General features: G+C 35.8%; 1 protein-coding gene across 1 annotated transcript in view; it reads left to right on the top strand.

Moving 5' to 3' along the window:
- Nucleotides 1–4,578: 4,578 nt before the first annotated feature.
- TAPT1 (transmembrane anterior posterior transformation 1) overlaps nt 4,579–17,755 on the top strand; it is a 43,750-nt gene continuing 30,573 nt past the window's right edge. Inside the window, exons 1-3 of the mRNA XM_009710284.1 lie at nt 4,579–4,605; nt 8,898–9,016; nt 13,858–13,881. Of these exons, the coding sequence (XP_009708586.1) occupies nt 4,579–4,605; nt 8,898–9,016; nt 13,858–13,881 (170 nt within the window). The remainder of the gene's footprint in view (nt 4,606–8,897; nt 9,017–13,857; nt 13,882–17,755) is intronic.

The raw sequence follows: 17,755 nt of genomic DNA, 5'->3' as shown, positions 1-17,755 counted from the left end.
CCCGCCGGCTGCGCTGCCGCTTCTCTGCCTGCCCCTTAAGTTTAGTCAGAGAACTCGCCCGTGTCAGTGAAATAAAGCCTCTCAGCGTGACCGGTTGTGTCCCTGCTTTCCACACGAGCATGTTTAGGAAGGGGACCGGGGCAGTGAAGCCCCTGTGCCCTGTCACGCAGCATGTGAAGTGGTAATGGGCAGGGGGGTTTTAAACAGCACGGGCATCATCCATCGAAGTGTTAGACGCTGAAGTTGAAACTCAGGTTGTTAGGGTTGGGTACCTGCCAAGGAGTGACCGCAACGAGCGCGTCGCACAGCGGTTTGTGACAGGAGCAGAGCGGCTCAGAGCTGGGCCCTGTCTTTCCTGAGCCCCACGGCCGGGAGGGCTGCGGGCTCGCCTGACTTTCTTGTTGAAGTACGAGAAAAGCTTCGTTGTCTGAACGGTTCTTGTTATATACACGTAGCTGTAAGTACAATAGTCTTTGCCTCTACTACTGAAAGTAACGGTGCTGTTAGAGCCTTGAAGTTGTATGCAGATTATTAGAAGTCTTTTAAACTAACTCTAGTTTACTAACTGAGGATTTTATAAGGAAAAATAAGGGAAAATGTCATGGCTTTTGCTATCAATCTGCAGCTGTATTTACAAATACATTTGAACTGGTTATTTCAGCTACCTACAGAGTAATTTTTTAAAACAGCCCTGCCTTTTTTGTAAAAATTGTCACTTGGTGTGGCAGGGTTGATTTAGTGTTGGTAAGGTTATTTATAACTTTATTAGCATCATATTCTTAATTAAGTGGCTTGCTGAAAGTCTGGAAAGTGCTCAAAGTGGTGCTCAAATTTCTAGGGTTTCTGCCTCAGTGTTGACTTGAGTGTGATACCACAGATATTATCAAATACAAAAAAAGAAAAAATAGGAATTAAGATTTAATTTAACTAATCTGTCAACAATTGAATGCTTGCCTTCTAAGTTTAACAGGTGCTGAATCCATTTCTGACTTGTTATGTCATAGGACATGCAGCATCATTGACTGCAGTTCTGTGGTGGTGATGAAACTGATGTAATTTCCGTAGCTGTAAGGAATTGGCTTGATTGTAGTATTATGAATTGCTTTGTGGTGAAAAAAAGGACTGTCAAGATACATACTGATGCGCCTGAAAGACAGCTGAACAAATAACTTATAAAGTAAGGAAATTGTTATTTGTGTGTGTGAATTCCTAGCTATGTTCCAGCAGTTGATTTTTAAATTAAAAAATAGTTAAAAATAATTGGCGCGCTCTGACTCTTAAGGGCAAGAAAGCATTAGAACAGGCTTCTTGATAGAGCAACTAAAAATTCTAACTCATCTAATGGTAGCAATGTGTTAAAAAAATAGCTAGAAGTAAGTTTTTTTCATGATGATAAAGCAGGACTAGCACTATACAGAGAAGTTGTTTAGAGAAGATGGAAATACTTTTTTTAAAAAAAAAAATAACATTGTGCTGTTTTAGTCCTGGTTGATTTAGTTGAGTGTTTATGGAAGAAGTGTGTGATTAGGATTGAGGAGAGTGAAGTGGGTGCCTGGAATTGTGGCATTCAGGATTAAAGTTATGATTATATGACAACAGAAAGTTATTGAGGCAGTGTATTTCAGATTTGCACAAATTTTCTTCTCCATTTCTGGTTAATGGTTATCCTTTGTGTAGCTATGCATTGAAGTATGACTTAGGTAAATCATTATCTTCTTACCTTGAAGGAATTAGTAGCCTTTTATGTTTTGAAGATGCTTCTTTTTTTCTGTCCTGATGTGAGGAGATAAATGAGAATACTTTAAGCATTAAGAGTATGCTATCTGAACAGTTTAAACATAGGCCACAGTCTAAAAACTTGGTGACTGCAAAGGAGGGAAATTTGAAGTAGGAAAGGAATTTGAAGTAGGAATTAGAGTGTTTACTTACTTTTAAAAGAAAATGATGCTTTGATAGCAGAATTAAGGTGTTTTTCAAATGATTTATTACTCTGTCCTGCCTTGGTATCTCATGCTGTTCTTTTGCTTACTGTGTTTTTCCTACAGTGTCAGCCACTGACCTGTTTCACAGCTGGCGCAGAACTAGGGCTGGTGCTGGGTGGCAGTTAAGTGCTCAGGAAGGAGGTGGCTGAGCAGCCGTGTGCTTCAGTGCATCCCCTGTCACTGGAGAGATTGTTTTGCAGTCACAGTCTGGAGCTTGTGTATTGATCAGTCTGTCATGAGGAGTGATTCTCTCTTAATATCTAGGGCATGAAAATCTACCCAGGTGGAGGAAACTTAAAATCATCTGTTTTCAACAGTAGGCCTGTGAACCAGTTTGTGTGAGGGAAGAAGGAGTGGGAACAAATAGCTCATTAGTTAGAATCATAGAATATCTCAAGATGGAAGAGACCTGTAGAGGACCCATGAGTTACTCCACAGTGGTTACCCATATGCATATATTTACTTTGCAGGAAACTTCAGTTGTTTGAGATGTGTTATCTTTAAGTTAGAGAAGGTCGGTTATCTGAGGTGGAAGAAAATACACCTGGGCAGTTAACAAAGTAGTTAATTGGCATTAGTTATACCTAAAGTTATCTCTTTTAAGTTTTTGAACAAGAAAGAATTGGGAAAACCAAGAAAGTTACAAGTGATAGTGTTACAAAGGAAGACTCCAGAAAACAAGTTTGCAGAAGATCTGAACAATGATTTAGTGGTATGAACTTCTGCCTTGTTTCACTGGAATGAACTTTGATTGATTGAAACTTTACATGTAAATATTAGGTTTTTACTACTCATTAAACTACTTGTTGCTTTTGTTTGTTTTAAAATAAATACCTTTGAGGCTTACAGTGGCTTTGGCCTACTTACTAGAAGTGGATCAGTAATATGTAAATCATCAAAATCACTATCCAAACAAGCTCATACAGGGAAAAACTGTTCAGTTCATGTAGTTTAAAGCAAATGATGATTTAAATGATTTATTAACAATACATAATTAACCAGCAGTCAGTGAATTATATAGCTGTGATCAGTATCAGCAATACGATAAATCACAGTACTAGACATACACAGAATGCTAATACACCACTGCAAACTTCAAAATGCCCATTTGTAATCCCCCCAAATTCTAGTAGCATTCAATACACATGCCCCCCACCCAAGACGGTGTAGGTTATAAGCACACCCTGCTGCTTCTGCTTCTGTTATACTTCTGTTTGAGCTGATTCCTTCTTTGCTTTGAAACTCTTTGTCATTTTCTGGCAACTCTTCAAGCTAATGGTCTTCATCATCTTCAGTGTGATGAATATTGAGAAGCCACTATCTCAGACAGTTTTGGGTAAACTCTTCACATGTAGCATCTATGCTTGCGTTCCTCTCTTAACAGCTGTCATCTAGGCTGTTTTTCTAAGCGTGTGTTGTGCAGCCTCTTCCTCCCCCCGAAAATGTGGAGCATTGTACCATGCAAGGTCTACACTCCCCTCCAGTAGTCACTAAGACTTTGGCTAAAATCTGAATTTACTATTTGTGAGCATGTTCTTGTGTCATGATAAATGCTCTGAAGCTTTTCACCTATCTGTCTAGGTAAGTCATTTCTATCTTTTGGATGTTGTGTGAACACTGAGAGTTTATATTTTTGAATGCCAGTAATAACCAGAGATGTTGAACTTTGTTGTAGTGTTCTGTCACTTCTGAAGTGTTGACCAGGATGTGGTAAGGTTTGACTGTGTCAATGAGTGTTGAAGCTTAAGCTCAACCTCCTTGTGCTGACAACCTGAATTTTCATAATTATAATTTCATATTTTATTTCCTTTTGCAACACTACTCTGCACGAAGTCTTTTTTAGAAGCTGTGTGAGTTAACTAAACATGGGTCAGTCAGCCTTCAGCTTATTTGCCTACGGCAGTTAAAATGCAGAAGACCTGTAGGTGCTTGATGGGGTTTTTGTCTTGAAAGACTTCAGACTGATCATCGAATGATCAGCATGCTTGTACTATTTGTGCATTGAATCACTTGAGATCATGCATCCATGAATGTTTTGATCTTACAGAAAGTTGTTCTTTGAAATAAAGAACAAGTTGCTAGTGTTGCTGAGAGAGAAAATAGCTTTTAACAAGTTTAAAATAGAGCTTAGTAAATTTAGGAGGACAGTCAGTACATTAAGGATTAGATCCACTCAGCATATTGCATTCAGTGTAGCTGCTTTGAGTAATGGTTTGGAGAAGCGGAATGTCTGATGGAAATGACTGGCTGGGGAAAGTAGCTTGTTTCGTTTATTCGGAGGCAACAGGGGAGTGGGAGAGCACGCAACTTGTTTCTCATGTAGCTCCTTCAGTTCCAAGTGATTTGACATTCTAGTTACAATCTGCAGAAACCTTCTGGGTTAGATGTGATGTAAATGAAACATGTAGCAAGTAACAAAACCATAGCAGTCTTCGCACTCTTCGGAGGTCATGCCTGAAGTGTCTTCTGCTTATGTATGTTCCTGAATGTAGATCTTTCATTGCTGAGATTCATCAGTGCTGAACTAACAAGAGGTTACTTCCTTGAACACAATGAAGCGAAATACACAGAGCGAAGAGAGAGAGTATACACGTGCATGCGGATACCAAAAGAACTGGAAAAGGTGAAGTATACCTTAAGATTTGTTTTAATTTAGAGATTAAATATGTTGCATTAAATTATTAAAAGAAATATTTATTTTTCAAACACTTTTGCTAGCAAAAAGGATTTAAACATCTATAATGATTAATTTTCAGTGTTAGTAACTTCAACATTTGTGTTTCAGGGTTTTTTGCTTATATGTGCTTGTTGCTGCTGGCAACTCATGTTATTAGCAGACAGACATAACTAACTTTCAAGTCCAGATGATGACAAATTAATTCAAATATAAAGATGTCACTGTTCCTTAAAGGAATAGGCAAGCAAAAGGAAGCCTTTTACAGCAAAATTTAATTCTACGTTTTAAAAAAAGTAAATAGTTTTAAGGATTTTTCCGGTCTAAAATGTTTTGAGGGTGGGAAGATTTCAGTCCTTTAAAAGTATAGTGATGGATGAGTTTCTGTCTAAGGGTTTTAATTTAGTTTTCATGGCTTTCTATTTTGCTTCTTGACACTTTTTACTGCATCTTCCCTCTCTGGCCCAGTGCTATGGCCCTTCCTGAGGCACTCCTGCCACCTACTTTATGTCAGCTTAGATATAATTCTGGCCCGGTAGTCAGCCAATTCCAGTGCTGTAATGTAGAAGAGAGTTTTATTCTGGCTTAACCATTTTGGTTTGGGATTTTTTTGAATATGCTCAAGGATGATGAGTAAGGCAACATTGGTAATAAGGTTTGGCTAGGCTGCAGTGTAACGATAACATTAAAAGTCATATTGCTAAAATTCCCAAAACCTCTAGGGATTAAGTTACATGGTAGGGCTAAATCAGTTTAACTCTAACTTATATTGAAGGAAGAGTCTTGTTTCACTGTTCCTTCCACTTCAGTCTCCTGCCTTAAGCATGCTGCCAGTTTTGCATGAGCTATGGTGCTTGTTGGACCGTTCTAAGAGTTAAATGAGCTCATAATTCGGCAGTGAATGCTTCACTTTTCTTGCTCTATTTGTTCTTTGCTAGGATAGTGGGCTGAATTGCTCAGCCAATATTCTGGAGAACACAGAGTGTACGCAAGGGTGGAAGGGGAGCTATATAGCTTGGGGTAGGGCTAGAAAGATGAAAGAGCAGTGGAGGAGGGAGAGAGAGTAGGATTCGCTTTGTCAGCAGCACTCAGGTTCCTCCTTCGGTGTCATTAAATTCATCCTTGGACCATGATGAGACCTGGTTTTACAAAGCTAAATTCACAGTCAGTTACTGCAGAAAGTCACAGAATGAATGAGATTGGGATGGACCTTTGGAGATGATGTAGTCCAAGCCCTTGCTTAAAGCTGCGTCACCTACAACAGGTGGAGCAGGACTAGATTCAGTTGGGCTTTGAATGTCTCCAGGGATGGTGTCTTCATATCCACACTGTTTACCCATTCCAGTTTACGGCAGAATATCCCACTTATGGTAGAGTCTCAGCTGAAGAATACAGTTCTACATCATCTTCATTGTAATTATGTAGACTATTACATACCGTCTCCAAGCCACAGAAATTGTTCTGAAGGATTATCAGCACAGATTTCCGATGAAACCTTTAGTGTGTAAGAACAAGTGAAGGCCAACAGTCTTTTATAAATAAGGTTGATGCTGTAAGTGGTGATATTGCTGGGTTTTGCATGGTAAATCAAACTTCAGCCTGTAGTTTGAATATGAAAAGATACGAAACTGAGTAATAAGCAGGTAGATTTAAAAAGTGGTAGTTATATTTTTGCAGAGAGATTATGAAATAAATTTGTTAGTTCTTTGCACGGGCTTAGTCGAGGTTAGTATACATACTAGCCATATGAAATTGAATCGTACTCGTTGAAAAAAATTGAAGAAGTATGATAATGAGCACCTAGAAAGAAAACTAAATAGTGTACAGATCATCACCTATTGCAGGAATCACTTGACTGTGCGATTCAAAAGTCTGCTTAATTCAAGTAAAGCATATGAGACACTAGGAAAGGAAGAGAAGAATTTTCTTAATGGCTTGTATTGTTTATTACCTAATAGTATAATTACGGCCTACGAATGAAAATCATAATTGGGTAGAGTGAGAATAAACTGGAGTAAATTTATCAAAACCTAATCTCAAGAGATTTTCTTTCACATGCACTTATTACACGTACATAATTTTAGAGTGGAGTGTGATATTAAAAGGGTAGTATTTTGTTGTTGTTGTAGTTCTGAGTACCTGTTTTTTATTTAGAGAAGCTAGATAATTTGTAATATAAATGCTACTTCCACTTGAGCTTTTTGTGCAGTTTCAGTAGCAGCTCTTCATTGTAGTAGGCTATTTATACTAAATGAAGAGGTGGTCCTTATTCCTGCCATCTTAAGAGAACACTTGTCGATTGATCTCAAAATTAAACTTTGTGCTTTTTTGCTAAAATATAGTTATGATGATAGAAAAGCTCTGTAAGCTTTTCTGTTAACTCCTCAGTATCTGGAATGTAGCAGCAGAAGTAATGATTACAGAAATGGGTGAAAGGTTCGGTGCTGATTGTATTTCAACGGGTGCATGTAAACGTGTAAGTGCAATGTAGTAAAAAATTAGGAAAATGAGGACACTAAATAATTGCAAATATTAATGTGAGCTTATGGAATGTGAAAAACTGTAGTTACACTCAGGCAGAGATCTGTCTACATCACAAAGAAAATGCAGAGCTGATTTCTAGATTATAAAGATGCCCTCAAAGAATACAGGGGCAAAATGACAGGCTGTCTTTCTATTTTGCTTGGGTTAAGGAGTTTTTAAAAAAAAAAACAAAACCAATACAGCTCCAGTCGTTCTCGGTTGGATATTCAGCGCATGGTTTAAAACTTAACAAAGAAATAGGTAACTTAATGGCATATTAAAATACAATGCATAAATTAATCTGTTTGTAATCACTGCTCCTGACAATTTTGACTGATAACTCTCTGCTGAAATTTTAGAAAATGGTACTAGAGGTGAATGAGTGAATATCAGGGAGGAGACCTTAATGTTGTGATGGTATTGAAGTACAGACTGCAGAGTTGGTAGAAATAGTATCATAAGGGAAAGCAACAGCTCAGCGATGATAGCATGGCTCTTGTACCTGAGTCAGTCATCTTACATGGCTTGCGGATAGATGTCCTGGTGTGTACTCTGTAGGATTGCTTTCAAAGTAACAAGGATGCATGAGGGGTAAGAGTGAGAGAAAGGTACATATCAGTGATATTAGCTTACTGGACATTAAACTGGCTGTTGCGCAAGCTGACAAAGAAGGTATTTTGCAAGGCAGAGAGATTGTGGGAGATAAAATTGATTTACTTGTGCTTTGGTTTACTTCCCCCCACCCCCAAACCAGCGTCTTCCTTTTGCATCAGCAGTACAAACAGTTTTCACATGTAAGTGCATATCTGTCATGGGTATCTAGGCCTGCTTCGATGTTGCTAGTCTTAATTGTGTAGCCAGTTAAGCTTGCCTTTTTATGTGATTTTCCTTGCAGGAAAAAACACTAGCTTCTGGTATGACAGAAGCATAAAAGCGTGTGCCTAGAGTCCTATTCAGGTAAATCTTAGATACATTCAAAGAGCAGATAAAGAAGGAATGTCCTGTGGGGAGAGTCTGGTATATAAGAGCTTTCTAATTGCAGAGTTTAGGTCTAGTTTAGTTATCATAGAATAGCTATAATGAAATGGCTTTAACTGTTCCTGTAAGTTAAGGATAAAGCATTTAAACTGAGGGCAACTGGAAGTTTACCTCTTCATATTTTATATTCTTCTCTGTGTGGAAAAGGTGAATATTCTCTGAAGGAGAACTACCACAGCTGTAATTAGCTGTGCAACAGAAGATTAACAAGGTTAAAATTGGGGGAGGAGGGGCAGGGCATATTAAAAAGGAGGTAGGCAGAAGGTGGCTGTGCATGGCTGTGTATGTGTACATACAGCTCTACCTTCTTTTTTTTTCCCACTAAGATTAAAAACATTAGATTTTGTAACCTTAGAGGAAAGTCACCATTGGAAAATGAGCTACAGTTAATATCCAAGTGCAATCCATCTTTTCAATAAACACTGAGTTCGGTGAGCGATGGAAGTCTGCAAAAGCCTTTGCTGCTTGGACCTTGTGGTGCAGAATTTCTGCTGAATAGTCTTCCAAGTGCGTAGCGTGTAATTTTCTTACAGCTCAGCTGATTGAAGAAGTGAGAGTGTTGTGCTTATTTGGTTAGTCTAATGTAAATGTATTTTTCATAAAATAATGTAATTCTTTATAAACTTTTTGCAACTCTTTGTAAACTGCTAACATACTTCTGTTTTATTTTTGTAATTTAGTTGATGTTTTTTGGAATCTTTTTGTGCCTGGATGCTTTTCTCTATGTATTCACCCTGCTTCCTTTGAGAGTTTTTCTGGCAATGTTCCGGTTCATCACTTTGCCTTGCTATGGCTTACGGTAAGTTGATTCAAGAGAAAGGTGTTCATATACTTAAATAATGTTTCTCTATTTATGTGTGTGCTTAATTTTATGGCCTTTCAGTGCTGTTTGAACTACTCATGACTTCTTCCACTGTAAAAGAGAACTTTCGGTCTAAACTTGCCAAAGCAAAGGTGTGTGTGGGACCGTTAAGCTTTGCCAGCAGTCACTAAATGTCAGCGTTGTTTCGTTCAGACACAACAGGTTGATAACAGCACCACTTAGGCATATTCAGGTTAGTAAAGGGCAGGGATATAACCTTACCCTATCATTTTGTTCTTTTACCTAACATCTGTTTGAACAGTGGTTTAAGATTTCTTAGACTTGAGTTGATGACTTGGCTCATGTCTTTTGGTAGACTTTTTGATATTGAAACAAAACTTTTATTTTTTTACAACAGAAGTTTTCTTTATTTCAATGGTAAACTTTGCCCAAAGGATCCCTGAATAAAATGTGCTAATTTCTTTCCTTCAAAGAATCTTGCAGACTAATTGGATGAGACTAACTAATCAGAATAATATTAAAGAAATTATAGATCTTAACCCCTTGCTTTTTTGTTCAGATCAATACTAAGAAGTTGTTGCTAATACATAGGATTTTTGGTTTGCCTTTCTGGCGTAGGTATGAAAAATTGGGTAGAATTAATTACCTTCATTAAAGTTGCTACTTCACGGTAAAGCTGATTATGTAAACCTTATGTGTAGCCTAAAAGAAAAGGAATATTTGTGTCAAGTTGTGATTTTTTCCTTGAATAAATAAGGGCTTCAGGGTTTTCATTCTGGATTTTCCCCAAACCTGAAGTTGATTTATGGTAGCTGTTGTTTTGGGTTTTTTTGAGTGCTTGCATTTGGATTATTAATAGTCTTTTATATGTGAAGTGCTTTTAGATGCATAGTTTAGAATGTATCTTCTGATTAGAGCAACTGCTATGCATAAGAAAAAATATTTGTAAGTATGCTCTTAAGTTGAAATGTTTGTACTTCGGTGATGCTTAACATAGGCACTAGGTGGCAGTCTCTAATATTTTATTGCATTGTTAATTTTGAGCTGAATCTCAGACTTTCTTGATATTAAGAGAGTTTTCCTAGCTGTGTAAAAAAAAGTCAGCCATTTAGTTTTAGCCTGATGACAAGTCAAATTATGTGTCTGTTTGTAAATAACTGTATGAATGCTATTGCCAACATTAAAATTCAGGTAAATGTAATGGATTTTAACCTATGATTTGGATCTTACTACTTTTTTCTGTTTAGAAAGTGTTCTTCCTTATTTATAAACCCAGCTTTGCTTTTGACAAACAAGTTTTCTGCTCTTCTGAAATTACGATTAAAAATTTGAAAGACCAGTTGCTAGGTTTGGGTATTGTTCAATATACTGAAGAAAGCAGCATTGAAAATACCATATACACACACCTGCAATGTTAAAACTTAGTCTGCTTGCTTGACAGTATTTTTAGTGTGTGAGGCAGGGTAGAATCCAGTTTAATCTATTCAACTTGACTATGTTAACTTTAAAGTGTTACCAGGTAAGATACAGTGAAACTAAGATTATCTTGAGTGAAGAAGTTTGTTTTGGTGGTGTTTGTTTTTTTTTTTAACAATTCCTGAAGCGATTTATTTTGTCACAGTTTCCTCAAATGTTTATGGAATTTATTTCCTAGAATCTCTTTATTTGTTCACTGCTTGAGTCTTTGTCTAGTTCATTAATGTTTTAAAGTTGGTGGCTTTTTACTGAAAGGTTCACAATTCGTGTTTATAGTATGTAATGGAACTTTCAGATGTCATGATTCTTGTTTCCACATATTCAGAGCCTGCACTTTGATTTTGTGGGGTTTTTTGCTGTTTTTCTTGTTATGCTGTTATGGAAAAAAAGATGTGGGATTTTCTTCTAGCTCAGGAAAAACATTTTTATGTGTTTGTAACAAAATAGAGTTCAATAGGTAAAACACATCTGTAACTACAAAAGGTACTTACAAAGCAGGTGGCTGTTTATATTTTAGCTTGCTCTTTCTCACGAATGTCAAGTAAGTGTTGAGAGACATGACTAGTTGTTATTTGAACCTGCCACATCATATTCCATTCTATGTAGTAAATAAAAGTGCTCCTCCCTTCATCTTGACTTTTTTCTCAACATCTCAGTGAAGTGATTGAGCAGTGGGTGTTCTGTCTCCCTTCCAGTTTACTCTTCATTTATTTCCTCATAACTCTATCTGCTCTTTTTAATGTAGAAAAAGATTATATTACCCATTATTTCTTTAAAACAATAAAACCACATTCCATGTAAGATGGGCTAATTCCTGTCTATGGTATTGTGTGCAGTGCTTAAATGTAGGGGGAGCGCTTTATAGCCTCTTCCACATGTTTTAATATTCCATTTTACAGAGCTCTGAAAGGGGAGAGAGTAATGTATCTTAAAGAAACTTTTTTCCTTTTTCTGCCTAGACAGTACAAGTACGTCAGTTTGACTGCTAAGTTGTCATTCCTCATCACTTGATCTTTCCTTTTGAGTAAATTTAATTCTGTGTATTTGTCAGAGCTGTATTGATGTTAACATAGGTATTTTAGAGAGAGGCTCAAAAACTTCAGTCAGAAGAATCCAAGATTCTGTCATTAAGTAACCTAAACTGCTGGTTAAATTGCTGTGGTCAAACTGGCAGAGTCTGAATCATCGCATTGTGGTGGTTTTGGCAGGTGCAATTTCATTACTTCTGTGCTCTGTAGATAGGAGGGTGCTCTTAAAAAAAATTAACAAGCGCTCACTTAAATTACATCTTCTGAAGTTACAAAAAAAAAAAAAATCAGCTCTGCTGTATTTTCTTCCAAGTTATGGAAAGAAGCTTCCTAAATTATTCTCTTTGAAATTCATAAACTACTCTCATTTTATTAAAACAGTTCTTTGACAACATAAAAGCACATACTTTGCTGGAACAACAAATCTAAGGTAGAGAGGGAAGTGGACTTGGTGGAGTTCTCTTCAGAATTACAGTCCTTGATGACAGGTTCCTAAAACTAACTCTACCTGTGGTTGAAAGGTGTGGTTTCATTTTACAGTTCAGACATGTTTTTTTATTAATACCTCAGACCCAGAGATTCTGAGAAGATTAATATCTCTGCCTGTTTTGAAACACTTCTATAGAGCTAACTTTTTGTTTTTCTTGAAAATATATTGCACATGAATCAGAGCTCTTATGGGAATGTGGAAAAGCTCTTCTGTATTATTTGAAAAATACCATGATACGAAAGCTAAAATTGTGTGCTAGAGAAACTCTGATGGGACTCCCAATTTAATTACACTTAAAGGCATTTTACGTCTTTTCCGCAAAGCAAGTAAGGACTTGTTACGGAAACTGAGAGGTTTTTTCTTCCAAATTCTAATTTTCTCAAGAAAATACATAAGTAGATTATGAATTTTCTTACATGTGAAGATTGATTGACAAGATCTTTACATTTCTTCCATGTGGAAATAGGTGTAGATTATAAATGTGTTCTGTGTTTTTCTTTTAATCTGCTCTCTTCTCCCTGAAATAAGTGAAATAAGTGAATTTAGGTCCTGTCAGCAATAACATTATTAAGTTCTGTTGTATTATGTGTACCTCTTAAAATTCCTATTGCCCTCCTGTGAAATCATAGGTTCATGCTTTTCTGGAGGAAATAAATACAACAGCATTACTTCAAGAAAGAGACTGTAGAAAGAAAGCATCCTAGGAGAAAAAAAAAAACAAACCAATCAACCAAAGAAATATCCTGGCTTTCTTATTATGGACATTATTTCTTTGTTCTTATTATCAGGTTATTAAATAAATTTGAACCTCTGTTGCACACTTACTCCCAAGGCTAATTTTTTTTTTTTGCTAGGGTCTGTAGCTGTTAAATATGTAAACTTCTGTTGTCTGATTAAGTTCATTGAGAAAGTAATGCACCTGTCCACCAAAATGTGTGGCTTTCTACCAACCAAAAAAAGGCAGATGCATTCAGTATTTTCTGTAGTAAACTCTCAGATCAAGTACTCCTTTCTCCTTTCCGTAACAGTGCATAGTGTAGCAACATTACAACCTTCTCTTTCTTTCTTTCTTGTAAATCAGACCGAAGGGAAGAGCACTTTCACTTCCTTTATAGGATGGAATGTGGTGTCACAGGGATTCCTCCTTGGTGAGTAAATCCTGATTTTCTTTTTCCTTCTGTGCTGTCAGCCAAATTCACACATCTACGTGTAATCAGTAAAGACTGGTTACAAATTAATAGTATAGCTAAATTAACGAACATACTTCAAGGGAGAAACCAACACTTAGTTTTAATAAACAACACATGACATTGATTCAGTGCTGTTTATGGTAGGTATATTTTATTTTGTACCTTTGCATCACTGTGGAAATGGGTTGTGATCTTAATAGATTTAAAACATTTTTTACATAGAGTACCTGTGGACCAGTTCAACCCAATTTAAAATAGGGTATCTTGGAAAAACTGTAGCCCCTGCTGTACTTAGTTTGTAGTGCCTTAAGCTTTTTTATGTTTAGTCTAAGTAACATTTCAGTCAGGTTCATAGCTATGTTTTTGTGTGTACTTCAAGCAGGTGTTTTTTTTTTTTTTTTTTTGTAATGGGTAACATGAATTTTGGGGAGTTCTGAAAAATTCATTGCCAGGTATCTTAGTATTAGACTTGAAGTTGATTCTCTGCATAATAAAATACAGCATTTTAGCATGTGTTTATTTACTGACTTCAGTTATAGCTGGTTCTGTTATTAAAAAAAAACAAGCTTAATGAAAGCTAATTCTAGTTGTCACTTATTTGAAACTTCGTGTTTTTTATTTATTTTGAGACAGCTCTCATCGAGGCCTAACAGCAAGGTTGGTTTCGTTTCATTCTTAGCATGGTCTCGTGCTGTGTTGTGTGCATGTAGAGACTTTTTATTGTTTGAGAAATGAAATGCCATCTAATCTTGGCAAACTCAGCCCTCTGTATCTTAGAATTCTTCATTTGGGACATGTTTTTATCATCACTTAGTCTGTATATCTCACAATTTTACAACAGTGAAGTCCTGCATACTGTAAACTGTATCTCTTTTTAAAGTCTCAAACTGGCTATTAGATTTGATCAAAATAGCTTTTCTTCCTGAAGCCAAACTTAATTCTAAACTTGAGCATAATTGCAGGAAGATATTTCCAATAGATCACTTTGTGCATTTCAAAAATTCTTGGTGTGTAACTGTAAGGGCAAGTATGCCCTTCAGACAAACTTGCTTGGGTTTTATTTTCCCTGACATCTTTATTTAGTATGCTGACAGGAAAATATCCCCTTATGTGTTAATGTGATCGTTCTTGTTAATGCTTCATACAAGAGTAGAAATTTATGATACCACAGTTTGTTAATGAAGGATACATTGAAGGATTAAGACTTTGATCAAGACTTAATATCTACATGTAAAACAAAATCCCACAGTTCAGTTTCCATACAAATATCTGAGATGTAAAAATGGAGAATGAAAAGATATCTAAACAAAACTTTAACTAGACCACCATTTCAATAACTGGAATATATTATTAATTAATATAAACCTTAGTGGTTGTCTAACTATTTCAAATTATTAATATTGAATAAATAATACAGTTAGAAAAGGTTTGCTGTAAAATACTTGTTCAAACTTGTAACCTCAGTGCTAAAACACTTCTTCAATGCGTTATTAGCCAAACAGTAAACCTATATAAGCGAAAAGGATTTTTTAATAGTGTGAAGTACAATAGTGGTTATGGAAATAATACTGTTATCCTGAGAGGTTATAAATATGTATATATATATGCAGGTGATTAAGTTAATTATTTAATTAAGATTAAAATACCCATCTAAAACATTATTGCAATAATAGTGTATTCATATCTTTAAATTACTGTATCTGTGATATCAGTATTGGAAACTTTATGCTAATTGTCAAGGAGTAATTATTTAGAGTAATTGCATTATTTGGATGAGACTATACCAAAGGAACCAATTAAAAATGCAGTAAACTGTAAAATTAAATGAGAAAGACTTCTTGAATTCTTGTTGTTTGGGTTTTGATTTTTTTTTTTAAACCTACTCTACAAGGTGACTGGAAAACCATATATAATCAGACTAGTGAAGAATTGAGAAGCACCAGAAGGCCTGAAAGACAAAAGTAAAGAAGTTGTATGATAGCATATGACAGTCTGTGCAGAGTTAAGTTTAAAATAATACGTACAGAGTGTTTATGCATCAGATGCTGAAGTAAGTACTAGGACAAGTAGACTTGTCTACAGATTACTTTGTATACAATATAGGGAAAACATTGTTCATTTTGCGATGATAGTTGCTGAAAAGCATACCATAGATGACTGTAGTGACCTTTTTTTTTCCTGACTTTTTTAACACAGTAAGAACAAATCCCTGTTTTTCCTGGGGTGCATTTTATGTTCCAAATGGTTTAACCGCTTTAAATTCAATAAGCAAGGCTTATTAAAACGCTTAACAGCCGACTTTGGTTTTTTTGGAAGTCAGTTACTTAAGCAAACTTGTGATCTGTAACATATTAAAGCCAAATATCAGTAAACCATGATTTATTTTTAATAATACTCTATTTAATGGTGAGTAACTTTAATTGTACAGCTGTTAGGGAAAAAAAAAGGGATTGGTAGGATTGATGCCAATACACTGAAAGCCTTGAGTTGTTTTTCCTCTTTAATAACTTAAAGGAAAAATACTGTGAAATCCAACATGGTGTTCAGTTGAAACAGTCACAAATGTTTTATCTCGGTAGTATGACCATTTATATGGTTATAACCCTTATGAATGATTGAACCAAATGTTTTTCAACCAGTAGATGGACACAGGACTCTTATTACTATATGAAATAAGGATCATGGCCTGTTGAGTATAGTGTCAAATAGACATACCTTGAAAATGACAGTCAGGTAACTAGTTCCTTAAACTTTTGCTTGTCTAAGGAGATTGCTTATCACGAACGCTGGTTTTCACACCAAATTTTTCTTCAATGGGTAGCTGTTTTATATATATTTTGAAATAAGTTTGACTCTTAATTTTGTAACACTTAGAGTGGATTTTCTTACAAATGTCACAAGTAATCATGAAAAAAAACTTATTTTCTGTTGTTCCTAAAATGTATAGAACAAATCTGTGGGTAGCCAGAATATTTGGTGGTATTATAATTTAATAGTATTTTAATTTAATTTTCTAGAATAGCAAAGTAATTCTTCGTAACTGTTTATAAGGAAAGGTGCTTGTTTTTAGCTTTCTAAAGGGGGAGGACATACACAGGTCTGGTGGTTTTCTAAACACAGGAAAGACTTGGATTCACGCTTTCTAAATGTGTCTCAAGATGGACAAACCATAATGTGGAAAGTTTGAAGCATGAGTATTAAACCTTGAGCTTATGAATTGTGTTGAAAAAAGTATGATTTTTTTTTTCTGTAACAGACTGGTTTTCTCAATTCTTAGTTCTTGGATGATGTCAGTCGGTGCACTGTATAAATTTTGCTGTAGTTTCACTTTCAACTCTCTCAAACAGTGTGTGATAAGCATTGATCTTGACATGCTTCTCTTTTGTTAATTGACTGGGCTGAAACAGAAGCATGCTATGGTGGAGTAGGGAGGTAGAGTAGTAAGGCTTGCACATCACTTATGTTAAAATGAATAATAAGCTTGTATATCCCCTTAAGCATGCGTTTGTATAATTATATTATCTAGAGACGTAAGAGTTTGTTTCAGTGGAGATTTTCTGTCAATTAGTAGACATAATGGTAAATGTACCCAAAGGCTGAGGAGTTTGAACATCTTGTTAAGTACGTACTGTAGAATATTGAAGTCCCTGCATGTGTTTTTTCTGTGTTGTCTTAATTTGCTAGTTAGTGTTACAGTGTGAGAGAGTTTATCTGGAGAGGAATGCTTGGATTTTCACTCTGAATTCGTGCAGATTGAAGGATCATCTCATATTTAAACAGCTTGGTATATTCAGCGGTACTAATAGTAAAGCAATACAAGATTTTATATAGTGGATAATAGGAAGAATGGATAAGCCTTACTCTTTGCTATTAAGGTACTTTGATGTTTGAAAAAGTTTAATTTAAAAATTTGATTCCTTGGTAGTCTTGTCTGTACAGCTAAACAGGAACTCGAGGCTTAGCATAATGAAACCGCATATAAAATTCTGTGAAGAGCATCTTGGAGAGCATGACTTACAGCAAAAATGTTAGAAGTGATAGTGGAATAATGGCAGAAAATAATCAGGTGAAAAGACAGAAATCATGTATCTTAATAAGGTGCATTTGAAGGACAGTCCAGGTGCCCTGAAACCACATATTTCCTGGTTTATGAGATGTAAAAGTTGTAATTTAAATTATACTCAGCTGTATAACCAGCCAAATTGTGAAACAATTCACATAACATTATTTCTGGAATCCAGTAGGATCTTAGAGGAACTGCATATTGGACAAAGGCTCTCATGATACTGTCTTTTAAGAGCAGAGTTCACTAAAGCCGGGAAAGTGTTACTGTTTAATTCACTCCTGCAGCATAACAGTATACCTGGGATAGCTTTGAAGGAAAAGACCAACTGATTTCTGTAGAACGATTCTACTGCTTCCTGGTTTGTAACTGGAATGATTAAATATAAAATAACATAGTTGTTATGCTCTTTATTTATTGTTCTCCTTTTCTCACTCCTGAGAAGAAACACCCATAACTAATTTTCAC

The sequence above is a fragment of the Cariama cristata genome, unplaced genomic scaffold, assembly GCF_000690535.1.
Source record: "Cariama cristata isolate BGI_N322 unplaced genomic scaffold, ASM69053v1 scaffold25970, whole genome shotgun sequence".
In the NCBI taxonomy this organism is placed as follows: Eukaryota; Metazoa; Chordata; class Aves; order Cariamiformes; family Cariamidae; genus Cariama; species Cariama cristata.
Note: the sequence above shows the minus strand (reverse complement) of the source record. Positions and strands in the feature narration are given on the sequence as shown.